The following is a 25,039-nucleotide window of genomic DNA, read 5'->3' on the forward strand; positions in this document are numbered from 1 at the left end:
TTAAAAGGCGGAGACACTGACATCAAGGAGGTACTATTAACTTTAAGTTTTCTCACTGGTTTTCCATAAAGTCCTTTAGACAAGAAGCCAACTTCATTTTCTTAAGGGTTTATATGTCCAGTTGTCAAAGGCAGGACAAACCACCAGTTAAACTATGAGAAGCTGGATGAAATAGAAAACATGCTGAGTAAGAAGGCAGTCAGGATCACATGGTGCACGAGTCCATTTCAACGAAATGTCCAGAAGAGGCAAATTCACAGAAACAGAAAGTAAATGAGTGGTTGCCAGGGGCTGGGGGGAGGGAGATGTGGAGTGACTGCTAATGCATAGGGGGTTTCTTTCTGGGCTGATGGAAATGTTCTAGAGAGTGGTGATGATCACACAATAGAGTGAATATATTTAATACTAAAAATCACTGACCTGGGGACTTCCCGGGAAGTCCTGTGGATAAGACTTTGCCCTTCTGGGACTTCCCTGGTGGTCCAGTGGCTAAGACCATGAGCTCCCAATGCAAGGGACCTGGGTTTGATCCCTAGTCAGGGAACTAGATCCCACATGCTGCAACTAAGACCCTGTACAGCCAAATAAATAAATATTATTATTATTTAACAAAAAAAAGAGAAGACTTTGTGCTTCTAATGCAGCAGGTGCAGGTTTGATCTCTGGATGGGGAAGTAAGATTCCACATGGCACAGCCAAAAAATTAAAAAATTTATCTGTACACTTTAAATGGCTGGATTGTATACCATGTGGACCACATCTCAATAAATGTTATAAAAATATACAAAGAGACCTGCCTACTGGAGACCACACTGAAATGACAGCGATAACGTCTCAGAAACAATCATATGAATCAAGAGGCAATGTTAAGAACAGACTCCTCTAGGCATATACCCAGAGAAAACCATAATTCAAAAAGATACACGCACCCCGGTGTTCACTGCCACTCTTTACAATAGCCAGGACACGGAAGCAACCTAAGTGTACATCAACACAGGAATGGATAAAGAAGCTGTGATACATATATACAAAAGAATATTACTCAGCCATAAAAAGGAATGAAACAGGGTCATCTGTAGAGATGTAGATGGAACTAGAGTCTGTCATACAAAGTTAAGTAAGACAGAGAAAAACAAATATCATATATTAGTGCATATATATGGACTCTAGAAAAATGGTATAGATGATCTTATTTGTAAAGCAGAAATGGAGACACAGAGAACAAACGTGTGGATACCAAGGCGGATGGGGTGGAGTTTGGGATGAATTGGGAAATTGGGATTGACATATATACACTACTGATACTACGTATAAAATAGATAAATAAGAACATACTGTGTAGCTCAATGCTCTGTGATGACCTAAGTGGGAAGGAAATTAAAAAAAGGGCGGGGGATACATGTATACATACAGCTAGTTCACTCTGCTGTACCGGAGAAACTAACACGATATTGTAAAGCAACTGTCTCCAATAAGGGCTTGCCTGGTGGCTCAGCCGCTAAAGAACCCGCCTGCAACCCGAACCGGCAGGAGACCTGGGTTCGATCCCTGGGTTGGGAAGATCCCCTGGAGGAGGGCCTGGCAACGTACTCCAGTATTCTTGCCTGGAGAATCCACATGGACAGAGGAGCCTGGTGGGCTACAGTCCATGGGGTCGCAAAGAGCTGGACACAGCTGAGTGATTAAGCACAGAACGGTACATACTCTGATAAAAGTGAAAAAAAAAAAAAAGAATGGATTCCTCCCCGGCTCTGGATCCCTGCATAGCTCCCATCTTCCCTCACTGATCTGGTGCCAGGACTAACCACCACCCCAGCCTCACCCTGCACAGTCTCTAGTCTGGCTTATGCCATTCCTTTTGCCCCACATTCCATCCCCGGACATCCTACCCGGGCCACAGACCCTCCTCAAGGCCTTGAAGTCCTACATGGCCCTCATCTCCACTCAGAATTCACTGTGCCCTCCTCTGATCACCACCCTCTATCCAGCCACGCTAAGTTTTTTTTATATTGGAGTATAATTGCTTTACAATGTTGTGTTGATTTCTGCTGTACAATGAAGTGAATCATCTGTATGTATACATACAACCCCTCCCTCCTGGACCGCTCTGCCAGCATCCCCGTCCCACCCCTCTAGGCCATCACAGAGCACCGAGCTAAGCTCCCTGTGCTATATAGCAGCTTCCCACTAGCTATCTGTCTGACACATGGTAATGCATATATGTCAGTCCTAACCGCCCAATATGTCCCACCCTCCCCTTCCTCCACCCTGTGTCGACATGTCTGTTCTCCACCTCTGTGTCTCTATTTTTGCCTTGGAGATAGGTTTATCTGTCCATTTTTCTAGATTCCATATATATGTGTTAATATATGATATTTGTTTTCTCTTTTTGACTTAATTCACTCTGTATGACAGATTCTAGGTCCATCCATGTGTCTACAAATGACCCCATTTTGTTCCTTTTAGTGCCAGCCATGCTAACTTTTAGATCTACTGAATCAAGTCAAGTTCATGTCCCTCATTTGTCAGATAAGAACCTATTACCCAAAGAGATGGACAGGCCCCAAGTCACATAGCAGCAGGTGATGAAGCCACCACTACCTGTAGCTTCCCTGTTTGAGTGACAAGCATCCTGAACGCCACTCAGCTCCAAGCGATGGTGTCAAGCCCTCAAAAGACACCCTGAGTTCAGGAACAGACGCTACAGAGAGGCTTAGTGGGTTAGGCATAACTGCTCCTGGATTTTACACCTCTGTTTCTGCCCCACCTCCATGGAGCCAGAAAGGAAACTGAAACCTACCAGCAGCCAGGCCAAGGAGGTGTGAAGTGTCCTTGTCCGAAAGAGATCTGGAGCCGGGCTCAGAGTCTTGTGGCTAGGGGTGATGTCCTCAGGACCCAGGTTTGGACCAGCCAGAGACAGAACCTGAGCTCTCGTGGGGCTCAGGAGGCTGAAAGGTGGACCCAGGGGAGGTGGGAGGGGGTGACCACCCCAAGCTTCGCCTGCTGGCTCCTCCCCTCTGTCCCAAGGCTATCGACTTGGTCCAGTCCTCACCTTTCTTGCCTGGATTACTGCCAAGGGCTCCTGACAGCCATGGCTGCCATCGTCTCTTTGTTCAACTGTCCTCCATATAAACTCAGAGCTGATCCTGTCACTCCCCTGCTGAAACCCTGTGTAAGAATCCACATCCTTCTCTGCTCAGAGTTTTGTGTGTGGCATTCTCAACCCTGACTCTCTGACATGGACAACAGCTGTTGTCCTGCCTGGCCTGCACATCTCTGGGCTGAGTCATGGCAGTTTTCCTCTGGAGAAACTCCTCTTTCCTATTCTCCATGCATGTGGCTCAGACAGGCACCATCATGGATAGTTACGTGCTCAGATATGGGCAACATGTATAATCTAGACCTCAGATTGATTCAGATGAGGTAACGAGAAGGTTCCTGAGACTTTTGCTGAGAATTTGAGAAAGAAGAAATTTCTTTCCACTGGGTTTGCAAAGCTGGTTGTGTACTAGAGGCCACTATATGGCAAGAGGCTGCTTGAGAATGACACCAACACAGAGAGAAGGACTGAAACAAATTCTTGCCAGCGTCATTAGGGCACCTGGAACCAGCTATACCTGAAGCCATCATTAACTCAAAGCTTTTAGTTACACAATCCCAAATTCCTTTTTTTAAAAAAAATCCTTGAACCATTTTAAGTTAAGCTTTTGTCACCTGTAGCCAAAAGAAGATTCTACTCCAGTTTCCCTTTCAAGACTTCTCTCTCTTCCTCCCTATCTATATCTCAGAGGTTCTTGTCCTTCAAAGAACCTAGGAGTATATGGCCCAAATTCACAAGATACTTAATGACTCTGCTGGGACTTGAGCCAGCCTGATGGAAAGCTCCTCTATCTTACCTCCCTCACCTGGAACCCAAGAGACCAGCACAGTGCCTGCAAACCGGAAAGTCAAAAAATATGTGCTGGAAGAAATGGGAAGCTCTGAGCTTTTTTCTAACAGTTTACTACATTTTTCTGAAACAGTATATCCATCTTCTATATCTGCCTATCAAAATCTTAGCATTATTATCACTAACATTCAGCTGAAGCAACAGTTGGTCTGTGAAATTCCATGCCACCCCCATCAGGATTAACTGCCCCATCTCTATGCTCCTGGAATATCCCAGGGGCACATCTACGTGGGAGATACCTTTGGTGCCCTGGGTCACATACTGGGCCCACTCGGATTTCCGCTGCAGCTGTGGTGCGGTTCCATTCATGTGGACAGGGCCCCACCTCGAGCACCCACTGGATGTCTTTCCATTTTTAAAAAAAAATATTTACTTCATTTACTTATTTGGCTTCACTGGGTGTTAATTGCCACATGTGGGATCTTAGTTGCGGCATGCAGGATCTAGTTCCCTGAGCAGGCATCAAACTCAGGCCCCCTGGATTGGAAGCTTGGAATCTTAGCCATTGGACCACCAGGGAAGTGTCCTGTCTTTCCATTTTTCCCCCAGTTTCTGCTCCACAAGTTCTGCCTGGGAGTATTGGGAGGGATAACACCCCTGGGAACCCTCCTCCCCTTAGTAATTGGGGACAGGCAATTGTAGATCATTGCTCTAAGACTTTCTCCTCTAGAAAGACTGTTCTGGGAGGAGGTCCCAGAGGGACTGAGCTTCCCCATGGTGACCTCAATGACACACCCTCAAATTCCCTTTTCCTCCTTCCCTGTCTCAGTTCTCTGGTCTTTGTGATCCATCACCTCCCCAATTAACCTCCTGCCCACATTTCTCTTCTCAAGCTCTGCTTCGCGGGAACCCAGACTGAGACAACTTCTTAGTGCTAAGACAATCCCCTCCCACCTTGAGTGTAGCTGCTGGTGTCCAAGACTGTCTCCTGCACTGGGCTGTAAGCTCCTCATACCTCCAGAGCACCCAGCACAGGGCTTGCAGATGAAAGCCAAACTCCACTCTGTAGCACTGGGCCCTGCCAACCTCTCTGACCTCATTCAGACCTTCTCCCTCCCTGTCAGCTTGCACACCAGCCATCCTGGCCTTCTTTCTTCTCTTGGCTGTGCCGCGTGGTATGTGGGCTCTTAGTTCCCCGACCAGGGACTGAACGCTTGCCCCCTGCATTTGAAGGGCAGAGTCCTAACCACTGACCACCAGGCAAGTCCCTCACCCTTGCTTTCTTATCCTTCCTTGACTGCACTGCAATTTCCCCTGCCACAGGGCCCTTGTACATGCCACCTCCCTTCACCTAGTTCACTCTCATTCTTTCCATCACCTCCTTGGGGAAGCCTTTCTAACTCCCTCAGACTATCATGGTAATAATAGCAGCTAACACTCTAAATGAACTAACTCATTTAATTCTCATAATAGCAATCTGGGAGTAAGTACTCTTATTATTATTCCCGTTTTTTTTTTTTGTTTGTTTTTTTGCCAAACCATGCAACTTGTAAGATCTCAGTTTCCCGACCAGGGATTGAACTCAGGACACTGCAATGGAAGTGCCAAATCCTAACCACAAGGCCTCCAGGGAACTCCCTAGTATTCCCATTTTAGACATGAGAAAACTGAGATGCGAAGAGGCTAGATAACTTTCTAAAGTCATGGCAGTAGTATGGAATAGGCTAGATGTTAACCAAAGCAGACCGGCTCTAGAATCCATGCAGCTGGGGCACTCTGGCACTATGGCTCTCCTTTAACATGAATCGCTGGCTTGCTTTTTAGGATATAATTCACACACCATAAAACCCACTCTTTTGAAGTATAAAAATCAGAGGACATATTAGTGCATTCAAGGCTGTGCAACTATCACCATTGTCTAATTCCAGAAACATTTCCATCACCCTCAAAAGAAACCCTGTACCCGTTAGAAATCACACCTCATTTTCCCTTCTCCCAGTCTCTGCAACTATCAACCTTCTTTCTCTCTCTATGGATTTGCCTATTCTGGATATTTCAAACAAATGACTCATACAATATGTGGCCTTTTGTGTCTGGCTACTTTCACATAGCATGTTTTTGAGGTCCATCCAAATTGTAGCATGTTTCAGTATTCCATTCCTTTTTATGGGTGAATACTATTCCATGATGTGGATAGACCATATTTTGTTTCTCTAGTCACCAGCTGACGGACATGTAGGTGGTTTCCACCTTTTGGCTGTTGAGACTAGTGCTGCTATGAACATTAGTGTACAGGTCTTCCTAAAAATATATTTATTTCTTTGGCTGTGTTGGGTCTTAGATGCAGCACATGGGCTTCTTTAGTTGTGGCACACGGGCTCCAGAGCATGCAGGCTCAGTAGTTGCAGCACACAGGTTTAGTTGCCCTGTGGCATGTAGAACCTTAGTCCCCTGACCAGGGATTGAACCCTGCGGTGTCTCCTGCATTGGAAGGCATTCTCCCAACCACCGGACCACCAGGGAAATCCCTGTGTACAAGTCTTTAGGTGGACACATATCTTCAGTTTTCTTGGACATATACCTAGAAGTAGAACTGCTGGGTCATGTAGTATATTAGGGCTTCTCAGGTGGCTCAGTGGGTAAAGAACCTGCCTGCAATTGCAGGAGAGGCAGGAAGCACAGGTTTAATCCCTAGGTCAGAAAGATCCCCATAGAGGAGGGCATGACAACCCACTCCAGTATTCATGCCTGGAGAATCCCACGGACAGAAGAGCCTGGTGGGCTACAGTCCATAGGGTTGCAAAGAGTCGGACACAACTTAAGTGACAGAGCATGCATGCACACGTGGTATGTTATGTGATTATCTGTCTAATGTCTGTCTCTCATACTGGTTGTAAGCCCCATGTGGACAGGAATCCCTTTTATCCCCCATGCCTACAACATAGTCAATAATTATTTGAATGAATGAATGAACAGCAGATGCCCAGTAACCACCACCGAGCTGGATACCCTGGGCTAGAATGCTGGGAGGCCCAGCACTACCTCTGCCCAGCTGTGTGTCTCCTAGCCAGAAGCTGGCTCTCTCTGGGCCTCCCACTTCCCTCAAATGTCATGGCAAAAGCAAGGCAGCCTGGGCCACCTTGAGCCAGCCTACAGAAGCCGGCTTCCCACTCACCACAGGCTCCTCCTCTCCATTTTGGTTGGGTTCGCCTTGCAGCCTCTCTCGCAGCTTCCCAAGTTCCGCCCGCAGGCTGCCCATCTCCTGCTCCTTGGTTTGCAGATCTGCCTCCAGTTCTACCTTCTGTTCAATCAGGGCCTTCCCTTGGGCCTCTACCACTGTGACACGATGCCGGAGGTCATGGTTGATCTTCATCAGCCGAGTCTGCTGCTGCTGCAGCTGTAGAGAGAGAAAGCCCACTGGATGAGGCTGCCACATACAGTAGCTCATGTTGTGCACTAAACAAGGGCAAACTGTCTACAGGCGTGCCATTCATACTGTAGACGCTTTGATGTGCTTGAAATTTGTTCACATTCTTACAACTCTGTTGATGCCAGAGATGGGTAATTTATATATTTACTATGATAATTTTATGACAGGTGGAAGACAAGTATCTTGTTAGTATATGATGACAATTTCCCAACAGATGGAAGTAACACGCTTTGAGAAAGGGGTGTCTTTTTCTAATTTAGGCAGAGACAAAGTATAGGTTCTTGGAGGGGTCGGGACAATGCCGGGGCATGAAAGGGGTGAGCTGGAGGAAGCTTCAGGGTCAGAAAAAGGCTGACCAGGCCCTGGAACTTCCTCAGTATGTGTCAATAGTCAGGGCACTGGGCATTGCCATGTTCCCTCCTACTGTTCCAGTGAAGACTTGGCTGAGGGTCCTACCCATGGCAAACGGTTTCAGGGCTGGGTCCACCAAGCCATGGCAGGATCCCCAGGTCACGGAGCAAATGGAAGGAGACTGAGGGGGAGAAGGGGAGCTTTTGGAGGGGAGAATGGAGTCCCTTGCTGGTACCTACCAGCCAGGAGTGGACATGGCAGGCAGGGCTCAGAACTTACCGCCTCAACATCCTCATTCTTCAGCCCCAGCTCCCGATCCTTGGCACGGATCTCATCTCGCTGTTTGTCCACCACCTCCTTCAGCTTCTTCATCACCTGCCGCTCCCGCTCTGACATGCCTAGAGAGGGGCGAGAGGGACCAGAAGGTGAGTCTACCTCCCTCCCCTGCTTAAACCATCGGCAGGGATTTCCCTGGTGGTCCAGTGGCTAAGACTCTGCACTCCCAATGCTGATGGCATGGGTTGGATCCCTGGTCAGGGAACTAGATCTCACATTTCCATTTCACAACAAAGAATTTTGCATGCTGCAACAAAGACCTGGCAAAGCTAAATAAATAAATATTTAAAAAATGTTCATAGCAGCATTATTTGTAACAGCCCCAAACTGGAAACTGCCAAAATGTCCATCAATAGTAGAATGAATAGATAAACCTTGAGAGTAACAGGCAATGGAATGCTACACAGCAGTGAAAAACAGCAACTACCAGCTCCATTTGAAATTGATAAAGTCAGTTATTTCTCCAGATACTCCCTGCTCCTCAAAGGATACTCTTCAGCTGGAGTCCTGACTGTCAGGCCCCCAGACTGCTGATGGGGAATCACAGGGCCATCTGAGGATTCTGGGTACTGAGTATCCCTCTCTCAAAACTCCTGGGCAGCTGCTGTGAGGTGGGACCTGGGCCTGGGGTAGTGGAACAAGAAGACATGACTAACATTTCCAGAAAAAGCACACCTTAGACCCAATGCAAGAGTGAGTGTGTGTGTGTGTATCTCTGTCTGTGTAGGGGAGGGGGTCTGAAATCAGGTACAAGCAGAGTCTGTGAAAAAGCCACAAAAATGTTTGCTGTCTGCTCTCTCAGCCCCCATCCTGCAAAGCCCTGGGGCAGGAGTATCACGGGCTTAGGTCAGTTTAATCCTTGGCGGGGCACATTCCACTCTGGAGAAATCAGATGAGTAGAACTAAAGTGGGATGGGGGCAGGGGAGTACGAGATCCAGAGAAAGGAAATCTGTATTTGGGATCCACCTGCATCTGAGTTCCCCAACCAGGGACTGAACCTAGGCCACCAGAGTGAAAGGGTCCCGTCCTAACCACTGGACCACCAGGGAATTCCCAAAGAAAGGATCTTTTTTTTTTGCCACACCACATGGCTTGCAGGATCTCAGTTCCCAGGCTGGGGATTGAACCCAGGCCATGGCAGCGAAGGTCCAGAACCCTAACCACTAGCCACCAGGGAACTCGCCATCCGTCACCTTCATGAGTGTTGGTGGCTGTAGGATGGAACAGTCAGAGAACAAATAAATGGTCAAGGGCTGGGAGTCTGGGGCTAGGTTAATTGGACTCATTTGCAACTGACCTGGCGCCTGTTTTCTGACTTGCAAATGGGGGTCATGTGGTTGCCCCATCTGGGGGGCTCTTATGAGGCTGCATCTGTTAATCTATGTGAAGTACTCACAACAGGCCTGGCACAGAGTGAGTGTCTCTAAGTGTCATTTTATGTATAAAATAGAAATACCAGTTCTCCCTGCTCTAAACGCTCTGCTAAGACAGAGTCTAAGAGTGCTGGACAAGTGGTTTGAAAAACTGAAAGGTTGTGTTTTGAAGAGATTCACAGACACAGGTAAAAGCCGGGAGTTGTGTTGTTACTCCCTCAGTTGTGTCCAACTTTTTGTGACCCCGTGGACTGTAGCCTGCCAGACTGCTCTGGCCATGGGATTTCCAGGCAAGAATACTGGAGTGGGTTGTCATTTCCTTCTCCAGGGGATCTCCCGACCCAGGGATCCAACCTGTGTCTCCTGTGCCTCCTGCCTTGGTAAAGGATTCTTTACCATCTGAGCAATTATTTAAGTCACCCAGCAATTCAAGACTCTGGGAGATAAATTAACAAGACATCCATATTCCCGATGCAGGGGGCCTGGGTTCGATCCCTGGTCAAGGAACTAGATCCTACATGCCGCAACTAAAGATCCTGCATGCTGTAATGAAGATCAAAGATCCCAAATGTGATCCCAAAGTTTCCCAATGTGAAACTAAGACCCAGTGTACCCAAATAAATAAGTAAATAAAAATGTTTTAAAAAAGAAAGTGCACCCTTGTACCCAAGGGCAGGGAGACTCTTAGGTGTAACTTACACTCCAGAGCTCGCTGCCCTGCACAGACTTTATTTGGCTTCCACCTTTCCCTGTCCTGATCCCTCCGCTCCCCACAAGAGTCTTTTCTAGGGGGCACTTCCTTAATAAATCACCTGCAGAGGAACATCCTCGTCTCAGGGTCTCCTTATAGAAGATGCTGATATAAACAGAGCTTAGCTCATTCTATCCTCAGAATACTTTACAAAGTAGGAATCCTGCTGTCCCCACTGTACAGTTGAAACTGCGGTGCACAGTAGCTAGTGAACTTACACAAAGTCACACAGCTGATGAGTGGCACTACCAGGATTCAGGATTCAGGCACTGTTCAGGATTCTAGACAGCGTATTAAAAAGCAGAGACAGCACTTTGCCAACAAAGGTCCGTCTAGTCAACGCTATGGTTTTTCCAGTAGTCATGTATGGATGTGAGAGTTGGACCATAAAGAAGGCTGAGCGCCGAAGAAGTGATGCTTTCAAATTGTGGTGCTGGAGAAGACTCTTGAGAGTCCCTTGGGCTGCAAGGAGATCAAACCAGTCAATCCTAAAGGAAAACAACCCTGAACATTCATTGGAAGGACTGATGTTGAAGATGAAGCTCCAATACTTTGGTCACCTGATGCGAAGGTCTGACTCGTTGGAAAAGACTCTGATGCTGGGAAAGATTGAAAGCAAAAGGAGAAGGGGGCCGCAGAGGATGAGATGGTTAGATAGCATCACTGACTCAACCAACATGAATTTGAGCAAACTCTGGGGGACAGTGGAGGACACAGGAGCCTGGTGTGCTGCAGTCCATGGGGCCGCAAAGAGCCAGACACAACTGAGCAACTGAACCACAACCAGGATTGAAACTCAGGTAGTCTAGCTCCAGGGTCCACACTCTTGCCACCACTTTATCACCCCTCAAAGTGCTGTATATAAAATACACATCAGCCATCAACGGATGGGTGGATCAACAAAGTGTGGTCTATCCATACAATGGGATATTATTCTGCCTTAAAAAGGAAGGAAATTCTGACACATACAACATGGATGAAAGTCAAGGACATTTATGCTCGGTGAAGTAAACCAGTCACAAAAAGACAGATATTGCATGATTCCACTTCTGTGAGATACCTGGAGTACTCAAAATTATAGAGACAGAAAGTAGAATGCCAGTTGCCAGGGGCTGGGGGAGGGAGGAATGGAGAGTTATCAATTAACGGGACAGAGTTTTAGATCTGCAAGATGAGACGAGTTCTGGAGTTCGGCTGCATCATGTGAATGTACTAGACCCAGCTGAATTGTATACGGGGTTAGATGGTTAAGATGATAAATATTATGTGCATATTACTACAACAAAACATATATAAGACTTTCCTGGTGGTGCAATGGATAAGAATCCATCTGCCAATGCAGGGGACACAGGTATGATCCCTGGTCTGGGAAGATCCCACCTGCCACGGAGTAACTAAGCCCGCATGCCATAACTACTTACTGAGCCCAGGCTCTAGGGCCTGCAAGCCACAACTACTGAGCCGGCATTCCTAGAGCCTGTGCTCCGCAACAAAAGTAGCCGCCATTCAGAGCAACTAGAGAAAGCCCTAGCACAGCACTGAAGACCCAGCGCAGTCAAAAATAAATAAATAAAAACAAAACATATATATAATACTGGAGAAGGAAATGGCAACCCATTCCAGTATTCTTCCCTGGAAAATCCCTTGGACAGAGGAGCCAGGTGGGCTACAGTCCATGGGGTCACAAAGAGTAGCACAGGATTTAGCAACTAAACATCGACAACATAATATATGTATAACATTATATATAAATAAATAAGCTACAAAATTTCAAAGACTTAATGTGAAAAAAAGTATGCAAAATATCCTACGGATAATTATTTATTGATTTGGCTGCATCATGCAGTTTGCAGGATCTCGGTTCCCTGACTAGTAGTGAACCCAGACCCTTGGCAGTGAAAGTGTGGAGTCCTAAGCACTGGACCACCTCGGAATTCCTCTACTGATGATTTTTTAAATAGATTACATGTTGAAGGATGATACCTTGGACTTATTGGTTTAAATAAAAATATTAATGAAATTACTTTCACCTTTTTACTTTTTTAAATGCCAGCCCTAGAAAAATTATAATCATATCTGTGACTTGCCTACATTTTTTGGTAAAAGGTAAAAGATGTTCATGATTGAAAGAGTAACCAAAATATTGCCTTATATATATATTTTTTGAACAGTGCTGTTCTCAGCTTCCCTTCAGAAAATGGCTAAGTGGTCAATCTTCAGCCACTCCTAGTAACAAGAGTTGTTTGTCCAGAGCCCAGGAGTTTTTCTCCAGAGGCCTGGGCATATTTTTGTACCCCCACCCCCCAGTCCCATCGCTTCCATATCTGTAATTCATTTCGGCATGTGCTAACTAGTAGTTTCGAAGTGCTGACAGGACAGTTTCCAAATACAAGAGGCAGCGAAGTGCTTTTTCATCTGGAGATTTTGGGGAGGTGGAGACAAGAGACTGGTGGGTGCTCTGAGCCCAGCGCCCAGTATCAATGGCTGGGAAAGCAGCAATGTTCCAGGCAGGGTTGGCTCTTATTTTTGTTTTGTTTCTCTTTTTTAATGATTTCATTTATTTATTTTTGGCTGTGCTGGGTCTTCCGGCTGTGTGGGCTTTTCTAGGGTTGCAGTGAGCAGGGGCTCCTCTCCAACTGTGGTGCTTGGGCTTCTCACTGTGGTGGCTTCTCTTGTTGCAGGGCACAGGCTTCAGTCGTCGCAGGGCACGAGCTCAGTAGTTGCAGCTCCCAGACTCTAAAGCACAGGCTAAGCAGTTGAGGCTTAGTTGCTCCACAGCATGTGGGATCTTCCTGGATCAGGGATAGAACCTGTGTCTCCTAAATTGGTGGGTGGATTCTTTGTCACAGAGTTGATAGGGAAGCCCTCTTTTTTTCCTTTCCATAGATTTTTTTTTTAACTTATTTTTTGGCTGCCCTGCGTGGCATGTGGGATCTTTGTTCCGCAACTAGGACTTGAACCTGTGCCCCAGCCATGGAAGCCAGAGTCTCAACCACTGCACCACCAGGCAAGTCCCAGGGCCAGCTCTTCTAAGCAGGCACCCCACCCCCCTCATCCCCTATATCTGTAGTTTGCCCCAAGTGGTGCTGGACACATAGTCCAACTTCATGGGGGCACCTCTCCCCAGTACCCCTCTGTCCTATGTCTGTTCCTCTTCCAGGTGGAAGCAATGCTCTTGTCCCTGTTGCGTTCCCACGGCTTCCCGTGCAAAATAAAAATAACCGTGAGAGGCATGCCTGGCATCCACCCAGTTTCTCCACTTGGGTGGGGGCTGCAGCCGCACAGAACACCCGAGCCTCGCTGAGCTCAGCCCTGCGAGCCGGACCCACGCGAGATGCCAATTAAGTGTGTCTCAGATGGCACCTGTGTGGGCTGCCTGATGAAGAGCCCAGCAGGGATGCAGAGAGCCGAGGCACGGCCCTCCCACACGGAGGGTGCCATGTACACACAGATGCAACGGGCCCCGAGAAAGCAGCTCCGGGTGTTGGGACCCACACCTGGCAGACCCGAGGCCTCCGGGGCATCACTGGGGCAGGCAGGGGAGTTCCCACATCACCCCTGGAGCCCGCTGGGTGACCTCCAGAAATGTCACAAACCAAAAGATGGCTAAGGGTGCCTTATGAAGTTGAACAGTTACCACAGGCCGCAGCAATTCCACTTCGAGGTATATACCTCTCGAAGCACCGAAAACAGGGACTTCCCTGGTGGTCCGGTGGATAAGACTCCACGCTCCCAATGCAGGGGACCGTGGTTCCATCGCTAGTGGGGGAACTAAGATCCCAAATGCCCCAGTATGGCAACAAAGACACAGGACAGCCACAATTTATTTAAAAGAAAACTAAAAACACCAAAAACGTTATGTCCACATAAAACACATACCAGAACCTTCACAGCAGCACTCTTTACAACAGCTGAAAGTTGGAAACAACCCGGCGTCTGTCAGTGAAGCATGGGATAAAAACAAAACATGGTCCAAACAGACAAGGGAATATTATTAAGCCATGAAGAGAAGGATGCACCCCCTCAGCCTGTTTTCCTCTTCTTTTTCAAAAAGAAGATTGGATAACAGTAGCTCATAGTAACAATAGTTAAAAACTTTCAGAGTGTGGACACCAGGTACAATTGTAAGCAGTTTACATGTATTAATTCATTTAATCCTCATAACAATCTGATGACAGAGACAGGGTTATCTGCCCCATTTTCACATGGGGCACTTAGGCACACCAAGGTCAAATGACTTGAGCAAGGTCACTCAGCAGGTAAATATCAGGTTAGGAATGACCCCTGGTTAGCATGCTTTGAGCACCAATGTTTATCACTGCTAAGACTTTTGTTTTCACTGCACCATTCATGATCAACAAAGGAAACCCAAGGAAAAGAGGACGGCAGCACCTGGATCAGACATTTCCTTTCTCCTTGGTCCCTACAGTCCTTATACAGTGCGGTACTTTATACTCACAAGAGTTGTAAACTCTGAACTTCAGGTCTCCTCCCTGGAAGTCCATTCCCTTTCATAACAAACATGAGGAAGGGTTTGTGTTGGGACCCAAGGAGTTTACTCAGACTACAGAGATGGGTCTAGGACTTCCCTGGTGGTCCAGTGGCTAAGACTTCAAGCTCCTAATGCAGGGAGCCCAGGTTTGATCCCTTTTCAGGGGACTAGATTAGACATGCTACAACTAAGAGTTTGCCTGCTATAACTAAAGATCTCAAGTGCCCTAAGCTGAAGCAGCTCATCAGGGACCAGACCAAATCTTTCTGTCTTTGCTTCCCCAGCACCAGCAGAGGGCCTGGAGTGAAGATTCTAGATAACTGTTGGTAGGATGAATGACAGCTGAGATGCTCCAGCACCATTAAGATCTGGGCGGCCATCCTGGCTTGCTCATTGTTAAACATATGCCCATGACATGTACCTCAAATCTCTTCCTAGCACACTCAGAATAAAATCGAAACCTAGGTCTCTAAGGGGCTATGCGATCTGATCCCTGCTGGCCCCTCTGACTTCATCTTTAACCACCTTTGGCCTTGATCATCTTCTGTGATGCTGGTCTCCTTGGCTTTCCATAAACAGTCATGCCCCAGGGCCTTTGTACTTGCTTTCCCCCCAAGATATTTGCATGGTTCGCTCCATGACTTAACTAGGGCTCAGATGTCACCTCATCAGAGGGGCCCTCCTTGATCACTGTATCTAAAAAAGCTCCCAACCAAGTCAACTCTATCATATTCCACCCACCTTCCTTTTCAGTTCTTCCACAACCTGGGTCAGAATCAGGACTGTGTTTTCTGTTTACATATTTTTCATCTATCTCTTCTGCACTAGAACATAAGCTTCACGATGGCTAGGGCTTTGTCTTGTCCAAGGTATATCCCCAGTGCCTAGAAAAGAGTCTGGAAAAGTGAGGAACCTCTAACAATTTATTAAATGAACCTCTCAGTTTCATCACCTGTAAACCAGGCTACACAATTTCTCTCAGGCAAAGTGATGGTGGGAATGGCTTCCCCAGCGGCACAGTGGTAAAAAACCCGCCTGACAATGCAGGAGACACAGGATTGTTCCCTGGTCTGGCAAGATCCCCTGAAGGAGAAAATGGCCACCCACTCCAGTATTCTTGCCTGGGAAATCCCATGGACAGAGAAGCCTGGTGGGCTACAGTCCAGAGTCACAAAGAGTCGGACACAACTGAGCACACATGCCTGGCATGTGATGGTGTAAATGCACGTGATGTGAGACACGGTGCTTGGGGACCATCCTCAGGAATGTCACTGGTGATGACGATGGGAAGAGCCTTTCCCCTCACCTCCCATGCCAGCCCCTCCTCTTACCTTCATGTTTCTGGAACTCCTCCTCGGAGAAGCTGACGTCCTTGTGGGAGAGGTTGGTCATGAGCTGCTTGTTCTCCTCTTGCAGCTGAGCGATCTGAGAAAGGAGGTCTTGTGCTTCCCCTCGCCACACGTCCTCCACCAGCTCCAGCTCCTGCAAGGGCGAGGGGCCAGCATGGGGTCACTCATTGCCTGCCCAGGGCAACAGCCTCACCCACCCCATCCCCGACCCTCAGGAGCAGCTCAGAGATGCTGGAGCTTTGGGGTTGTTCCCTTCTCCACAAGAACCAGGCATCAGCAGGCGAGCAGTTCAGGCATTACCAGCCCACAAGGCAACTTCACAAAAACTAGAAGGTGCCCTTCCTCTGGGCAAAGCCCGCACTTACACTGTTAGGACCCATGCAGGTTAGAACTGCCCTGAAGACAACCATGGCACTGGATCTGCACCTTTTAACAACCCAGACAGGAGACGGAGGATGCAGGGGTAGCCCCAGGTTACAGGGGCCTGAACGTACCTGCCCTTTGGGGAGGTCACATCCCTGATCCTCGGGCAGACTTTCCATCCCAGCAGGACACACCTCTTTCCAAGAGGCAGAGAGGGCTGCAAAGATCCCAGGGATGCTCCCTGGCTCCGAAGCTCCTAGTATACCTGAAACAGGCACCTCTTCAAGTAGCCTTGAGCAACTAACTTTAGAACTCTGAGCTTCAGCTTCCCTTAGCTGGGGAGCCCTAATATCAAGGCTCACAGTGAAGAAAACAAAAACACTAATGTTTAAAGATACATGCACCCCTCTGTTTACAGTAACATTATTTACAATTGTCAAGATCTGGAAGCAACCTGAGTGTCCACTGAGAGATGAGTGGATAAAGAAGATGAGGTATATTTACACAACGGAATATTACTGAGCTGTAAGAAAGAATGAAATCTTGCCATCTGTGACATGGATGGACCTAGAGGGTATGATGCTAAGTGGAACAAGTTAGACAGAGAAAGACAAATACCATATGATTGCAGTTATCTGCAGAATCTACAAAACAACATAGATACAGAGAACAAACAGGTGGTGGCCAGAAGGGAGGGGCTGGAGAGGGAGTGAAATACGTGAAAGGGGTTAAGAGGTACAAACCTCCAGTTACAAAATAAATAAGCCACAGGGATGTAATATATAGCATAAGGAATACAGTCAGTAGTATTGTAATAACTTTGCATGGGGACAGATGGTTACTAGACTTATCATGGAGATCATTTCATAATGTACGTAAATGTCAAATCACTACACTGCACACTTGAGACTAATATATAATATTGTGTGTCAACTATGTTTCAGTAAAAAAAAAAAATAAAGGCTCACTGATTGAATGTGAGGATAAACAAGACACCTATTAAATTATTTTGTGGATGGCTGTAATCAGAGAAATGCTGTAATCAGAGAAACAGATAATAACAAGTGTTGGCAAGGATGTGAAGAAACTGGAACCCTCCTGCATCACTGGTAAGAATGTAAAATGGTGCAACCACTGTGGAAAACAGTCTGGCAGTTCCTCAATAAGTTAAACATAGTTACCATATGACCCATCCATTCCACTTGTAGGGTCTGAGAAATGAAAACATGTGTCCACACAAAAACAGGTACATGAACCTTCACAGCAGCATTATTCATAATTACCGAAAGGCAGAAACAACTTAAACGTCCATCAATTGATGAGCAGGTACATGAAACGTGGTGTGTCCACATAATGGAATGTAATTCAGACAAAAGGAATGAAGCATTGACACAGGCTACAACTTTGATGAGCCTTGAAAATACAATGCTGAGCGAAAGCAGCCAGATGCAAATGGTCACTCAGTGTGTAGCCCCGTTGATGGGAAATGTCCACGATACAGATGAACATAGAAAATCCACAGATACAGAAAGTATATTGGCAGCTTGGCAGGGGCAGAAGGGTTGGTGGGGTATAAGGAACGGCTGTTAATGGGCCTGGGTTTTCTTTCTGGAGTAATGAAAATGTTCTAAAACTGACTGTATTTTTCCAAGTCTGGAAAAATACTAAAAAAAACATTGAATTGTATGCTCTGAATGGGTGAACTGTATGGTATGTGGATTATATTCAATAAAGCTGTTGCCAAAAAAAACAGGTATTTTGTAAAACCATTAACTGTATAGAATGCTTGCTTGAAGCATGGATACCGGAACCTGTTGACCTGAGCGTGAATTTAATTTCTGCCACTTACTAGCTGATCTTGGGCAAGTTATTCAATCTTTGGGTGCCTTGGAAATGAGGAAGATAGTGTAGTATCTACCCTGCAGGTTGTCATGAGGATTAAATGGTTAATATATGTAGATATTTGGAATTGTGCCCAGTACTCAGAAAGTGCTAAACACATGTCTGCTGATTTCTGGTCCTCCTACAACCCATCCCAAGCCGGCCCAGGTGGCCAGATGTCAGCATTGCCTCCGTTCATCTTTTAAATGAGTTCCTAAATCCCATCACTTTAATCAGGAAGCCTGCTGAACTGGGGAAATGAGAGGTAATGACTTAAGTATTCACACAGCTGGTTCAAGGTCACCAGGGGGAGGTGAAGGGTGGGGCCAAAGGGCAGAAGCAGTGATTGAAAGATGGAGTGGCCATAGGACCTTCCCACATGCAGGTATGGACTGGGAGTAGAGTCAGGCTCTTCCTGCCCCAGGCCTCTCTGCTCCCAGCTGACAAAGGCTGGGTGCACAGAGGACCCCAGGGCTATCAGCCTATCAGTCAAGTGTAACTGGCTGGAGGAGGCAGAACAATGGCCCCCAGAGATGTCCACAGCCTAATCCCCCTGGAACCTGAGAATATGTGACCTTGTGCGGCAAAAGGGACCCTGAGATGGGGAGATGCTCCTGGGTTATCACAGGTGGGCCCAATGTAATCACAAGGGCCCTTAAACATGAAAGAGGAAGTCAGGAAGGGCAAAATCAGAGATGATGGGGGGACTTCCCTAGTGATCCAGGGGTTAAGACTCCACGATCCCACTGCAGGGGACTCGGGTTCAATCCCTGGTCAGAAAACTAAGATCCAATGTGGTGACAGAAGCAGAGATCACAGTCAGAGATTTGATGATGCCACACTGCTGACTCTGAAGATGGAGGAAGGGGCCACAAGCCAAGGGATGCAGGTGGCCCCCAGGAGCTGGAAAAGGCCAAGAGATGAATTCTCCCCTAAAGTTGCCAGAAGGAATGAATTTCCTGACACCTGTTTTTAACCCAAGTGAGACTCCTTTCTGACTCTTGACCTCCAGAATTTTATCCAGTATTCTTCATATTGATATTATTCATAGTATCATATTATCCAATGTGATAATAAATTTGTGTTTTGAGTCAGTAAGGCTGTGCTAACTAGCTATAGCAGCAACAGATGAATACCGTTCATCTATTATCCCTCAGTTCTTTTTTTTATTCTTCTCTCAGTGAACTGAACTTGATGCTGGGGGAGCTGGTTCTTGCTGCTGAGCTGATCAAGGACAATTTGATCTTGCCTCCACACCAGCTAAAAAGGCTTTTCCAGGAAGTAGCCCCTGACTGATCATCTCCTTCACCTTTTCTCAGCACTGTTTTCAAACTCCTTATGCCGGCCCATGAGGCCCAGAGTTATCAGATCCCTGAACCTCCCTGAGGGATTCCCAGTTGGCTCAGGGGTAAAGAACTTGCCTGCCAATGCAGGAGGTTCAAGAGATGTGGGTTCAATCCCTGGGTCGGGAAGATCCCCTGGGGAAGGAAATGGCAACCCACTCCAGTATTCTTGCCTGGGAAATCCCAAGGACAGAGGAGCCTGGCTGCTACAGTCCATGGGGTTGCAAAGAGTTGGACACAACTTAGCCACCAAACAACATCTCCCTGACCTCTTCCTCACTAGCTGTTCTTGCCATACCAGCCTTCTTTGTATTCCATGCACACACCAACCTCCTACCTCAGGGCCTTTGCACTTGCTGTACTTCCTGCCTAGAATGCCCCCCTCCAGATTCCCCTATGGCTGGTACCTACCCTTCATTTGGATCTCAGCTCAGATGGCACCTTCTCAGGGAAAGCATTCCTGACTGCTCCATCTGTGAGACCCCAGTGCTGACCAGTCTCTTTTATATTTCCCCATTTTATCTTCTTCATGGCACTTATGATAAGCTGGAATTTTTTAAACTGTAAAAAAAAAAAAAACCTATCTCCTCATGCTAGAGTCATATCATTTCATCAGAGTAGCCATTAGTCATGTGTCTACTGAGCACTTGGAATGCAGCTGGTCTCAACTGAAACATGCAGTGAGGGCTAAACACTCACCGAATTTCAAAGACATAGTAGGAAAAAAAGAATGCAGAATACCTTATTAATAATATTTTGGTAACTGTGTGGTGATGGATGTTAACCGATCTTAGGTGGTAATCATTTTACAACATACACATATATCAAAGCATAATGCTGTACACCTAAAACAGTGTTATCTGTCAATCACATCTCAATAAAAAGTACCTTTACATTGACTACATGTTGAAATAACATTTTGGAAAGCCTGGGTTTGGTATGTTATTAAAATTAACTTCATCTGAGGAATTTCCTGGGTGTCCAGTGGTTAGGACTAGGTGTTTTCATTGTTCTGGGCCCAGATTCAATCCCTGGTCAGGGAGTTAAGAATCCGCAAGCCACAGGTGAGGTAAAAAAAAAAATGTTAACCTTACCTACGTCTTTGTATCAATGTGACACACCACATTTATTTCTATGGGACAGCACTGCACTAGAAAGTCAAGCCCTTGAAGACAAAGACCTCATCTCTTGTGGTCACTGCTGTGACCCAGAACAGTGCCTGGCACTTTGTAGGTACTCAATAAATATATCTGTTGAATGAATAAATTAATAACGTACGCTATTTACATGATATGCATCTGCCACTGCTTTCTAAAGTCTCTGTGTTTTTCCCGTCTTCCCTGTTATGCACTCGCTGCCTGAGATGAGGACCTGGTCTTCCTTTCCTTTGCATCACCCATGCCACCTGGGAAGGCACTGTGTAAGCTGTGGTCAGTCAACAGGGTTGCAGACTGAGCAACCAGGTAGTAACTGATAAGACTGTGGCCTAGGTCTGAGTGATGAACAGACTGAGGCTGGGGGTCTTTTGGGAGGAGGAATAGAAGAGAGTGTGCAGGCTTTACTGGAGCCATATTTGCTTTGTTTTTGGTTTTATGACTGCGCCATGCAGGATGCAGGATCTTAGTTCCCCAAGCAGGAATCAAACCGGCGTACCCTGCATTGGGAGCTTGGAGTCTTAACCACTGGATCGCCCGGGAAGTCCCTGGAGCCAGTTGAAAGAGAGAGAAGGAAGAAAGGAAAGAAGGGAGGGAGGGAGAAAAGGTGGGAGGCAGGAATGAACAGACAGACAGATAAGATGAAGGACATGCTAAGAAGATTTTTGTGGAAATAACACCTTGAAAGATCTTTTGGGGCTTATGAGGGGGTGAGGGTGGGGTGGAGGAGGGAATAAGAGGAGTCTCTTTTGATTTCAAGAATATAAAGTAAAGGGGATTGGAACTGGGATAGAAAAAAAAAGGACTTTGTCCTCTGAATTATAAAAGATCATCCTCAGTGTTTACAAACGAGCCCTGGATCTAAACACACTGGTGTTTACTTCTTGGCCAATAGCATTCCAGAAGTGACAAGTGCAGCTGGCTGGGAATTCCACCTGACTCCAGGCCTAGTGGCCTCCGATGGCTCCCAAGGGTGTCTCCCAGCTCAGCTGCAGCAGAACTTAAAATGCCAAGGATGGGGACACAGGTGCCAGGGCTTGTGTGATTTGGGCTAAGGCCCTTAGTCATTGTCAGTAAGAAGCAGTTTGTACGTGAGCAGCTCAAGGTGCCTTCCTTCCTCGACCTTTTGGGAGAGATGGAAGGGGTAGGAGTCCGGGTACCTAGGTGGGGGGAACAATTCCAACATCAGCCTAAGAGAACTCAATGAAAGCCCCTCCTGACCCAAAAACAAAAGTCAACACTTGGCAAAGCCCTCAAAATGGGCCAGGTTTTGTCCTGAGCACTGTAACCCTATGAGATGGGTACTATTAATATTATATTTCCCTATTGTATAGCCTATTATTAATATTTCCCTATTGTATAGCCCAGAAGCTGAGGCACAGAGAGGCAAGGTGATTTGCCCAGGGTCACACAGCCCATGAGTGACAGTGCTTTAAACCAGGCTATCTAACTCCAAAGGCCCTGCTCCTGGGAATCTTGACTTTAATTACAGGGCAGGGGACATTTTCAAGCTCCCTGTGAGATCCTGGAAACACTGTCTAAAGGCTTGGGAGCTTGAATTTTCTACCTACGGTGTCTGATGATAAACACAATCAAACCTCCAAAACATGAGTGCTTTGAATCACCCAGGGATCTGCCCTTAAGGTTAAGACTGCGAACACAGCCCAGGCTCTCTTCCTTGAAAAGACACAGACCTCAAAGTACACAGTAGGTTGATGGCTGACCAGCGAGTTCCAGAGAGGCCAAGGGTATTTTCCTGAGGGCACACAGTGAGTCGGAGTCTGCTCAGACACCCTGATCCTCCAAGGAGAAGCGTTTCCTCTGATTCTCAGTCTCAAGGGTCTGACAGGAGCTTCCCTGGGCTGAGGTTGGGACAGGAAACCACATGTCTCCCACTTCCTTTTCCCCAGCCACCTCATGTGGACTGTGAGGAGTCCCTGATTCATGGGCTCAGGATTCTTGGTCGCAAGCAGAGGCTTAGCCTTAAAGTTGCCCCAAATCATCTTCCTCCGATTCAAAGAGGGTGGGGAAGAAACACTAGAATTACCTCCATGGAGGCTGGGAGTCTCAGCACTAACTTGGGACAAATCCCTCCACGCGGATCCTCAGTTTCTTCATCTGTAAAATGAAGGGAATTATCCCTACCTCACAGAGTAAAGTCAAAGTGGGGAAACCAACCCAGGTTAATAAACTCGAAGGAACTCTGGAGGGTCATTGGCAATCAAGAGCCCAGAGACTGAGGGTCAATGAACTCAGTGGCTGGAGGTCCCATCCCCTTGGCTCTGAAAAGGTCTGGAGTAGGATGAAGAAAGGAGTCCTGTGTCACACCTTCTGGGTGTGACATGCTACCTTCTGGGTAGCATGAAAGGTAGGGGCGCTTATTTCATTTCTGGAAAAGAATAATATTATCTAAGCACTTTAGATACTATTCCATTTAATTCTTATAAGGCGGGTCTTATTCCTATGGCCATTTGATATGTGAGGAAATGAAGCACAGAGAGGCGAAATAACTTACTCAAGGTCACACTGACTCCAACCAACTACCCTTAATCTCTGCGGGTGGTACATGCCAGGTGCCCAGGCTGGGTAAGAGACGGCCAGGGGCCTCGCTCCTTCCCTCATCCAGTAGGATCTTCTCTCCTCTATTCCCTGTATACACATACGTGTGCACCTACAGAACCCTAGTGCTGAAGGGCCCCCTAGGTCCCAGCGGCCCCATTGCCCGGATGGGCAGACTGAGGCTACCGCCCACCTTCTGGTGCTTGCGCTCCTTCTCGATGCGGTCCATCCTTTCCAGTCGCAGTCGGTCCAGCTCGAGGCGCAGCTCGTCCAGTTCGGGAGCAACGTGGTGGCGGCTGACGAGCACCTCCAGGATCTCCAGGACACGCACGACCTTGGGCATGAGGCGCGCGATGGCCTCGCAGCCGTGCTGGTCGATGACCCGCTCGAACTCGTGGCCCACGAGCGACGCGATGTCGTACACGTCCATGACCGTCAGCTCCGCCACGTTCTTCTCCAGCGCCGACTCGGCCGCCAGCGCCGACCCCCGGTCCTCCTCCATGGCCCCCCCGCCCAGCCTCTCCCCCACCCCGCAAACTAGTGCAACTCCCAAACTTGCCGCTGTCGAGGGCAGCGCCGGGGCCGGGCCCACCTTTCGCCGCCGCCGCCGGCCGGCGCTTAGCTGGCCCTCGGGCGAGGGCGCAGCTGGTAGGCGACGGGCGTCGGCATGGGCGGAGGCGGCGGGCCGGAGCCGGGGGTTAGCGATCAGGGTGCGGGTCTCGGCGCCCGGCTCGGCCCGGAGCCTGCTCCCCAGTGAGGGGAGGTGGAGGAGGCGGCGGCGGCGAGGAAGGCGCGCGCGTGCGCAGGCCCGCGGCGCCTCCCAAGTTGGGAATCCGAGTTGGGCGCAATGGAGGCGCGGGGTCTGGCTAGAGACGGGGTTCCGCTGCCCTCTCGCAAGCAGTCCTCGCCCGAGGGCTCGCTCCCACGCCCGTGGCCTCAGAAGGAAGGGCGGCCGCGGCTCCTCCGGGAAACTTTGGCGGCGGCGACGCCGGCTGACCAGCTCCCCCCGCGGGGATGCCGCGCGCCCCGCCCCGATCCCGGCCTGGAGAGGGGCGCGCCCGGCTGCCGCCGCCCGAGGGCGCCCTGGGGTCCCGGCGGGCACCGCACCCCCACCCTCCGACTCTGCAGCCCCCCGCCCCGCCCCCGCCGCTCCACCCGCGGGACCTTCCTTCCCCGCCTCCAGCCCGCGCCCCCAACGCGTCCGGAGGCGCCACCCCCGCCTCCGGCGCGGTCCTAGCTCCTCCTCCCCCAATCCCGCCGCGGAGGGGTCGAGATTATCCCGGAGGAGAAGCTGGGGGGTGGTGGGGTGCGGAGGCGGTGGGGCTGCGGGTCGCAGATCTCTTGGGACCACTCACAGCGCCGGGGGCGGGGGGGCGCACTCTGCGTTGGAGAGAAATGGAGGGCTCAGGAGGTGGACTCCGGGATGCGGCCCATCCCGGGAAAGAGTCGAGGACCCCGCGGCTCACCTCCCCGCCGACCGGGTCACCGGGCTGACCTGGCGGCGCCGGGCCCTGAGCTTCGGGAGAGGCGCCCAGGAGAGGGACAGAAAGATCGAGGGGTCCTCTGGTGCCTAAGCCTCCGGGCTGCCCCGCTTGCTGGCCAGCCACATCCGTTAGCGGCTCCTGTGACACCTACACCACTTCACAGAGGCGGTGAGAACAGGGTTTGAATTTCAGCTTTCTTGTCACAAGCCCCCTGTCCTTTTGACCTGGCTAAATCCAGTCCATCAGACCACCCTTCCTCGCCCAGGTGAGCCTTCCCGGAAGC

General features: G+C 48.5%; 1 protein-coding gene across 3 annotated transcripts in view; it reads right to left on the minus strand.

Annotated features, from left to right (window-relative positions):
* RILPL1 (Rab interacting lysosomal protein like 1) overlaps positions 1-24,289 on the minus strand; it is a 42,209-nt gene extending 17,920 nt beyond the window's left edge. Inside the window, exons 1-4 of one of the 3 annotated variants that reach the window (XM_061142059.1) lie at positions 23,466-24,272; positions 15,955-16,105; positions 7,950-8,068; positions 7,065-7,286 (exon numbers count right to left, since the gene is read on the minus strand). In XM_061142059.1, the coding sequence (XP_060998042.1) occupies positions 7,065-7,286; positions 7,950-8,068; positions 15,955-16,105; positions 23,466-23,774 (801 nt within the window). In that variant the 5' untranslated portion in view covers positions 23,775-24,272. Of the gene's footprint in view, positions 1-7,064; positions 7,287-7,949; positions 8,069-15,954; positions 16,106-23,465 lie in introns of all 3 variants that reach the window. The other 2 variants (XM_061142058.1, XM_061142056.1) reach the window with 2 other exon arrangements.
* Positions 24,290-25,039: the final 750 nt, after the last annotated feature.

Source organism: Dama dama, chromosome 5 (genome assembly GCF_033118175.1).
Source record: "Dama dama isolate Ldn47 chromosome 5, ASM3311817v1, whole genome shotgun sequence".
NCBI classification, from domain to species: domain Eukaryota; kingdom Metazoa; phylum Chordata; class Mammalia; order Artiodactyla; family Cervidae; genus Dama; species Dama dama.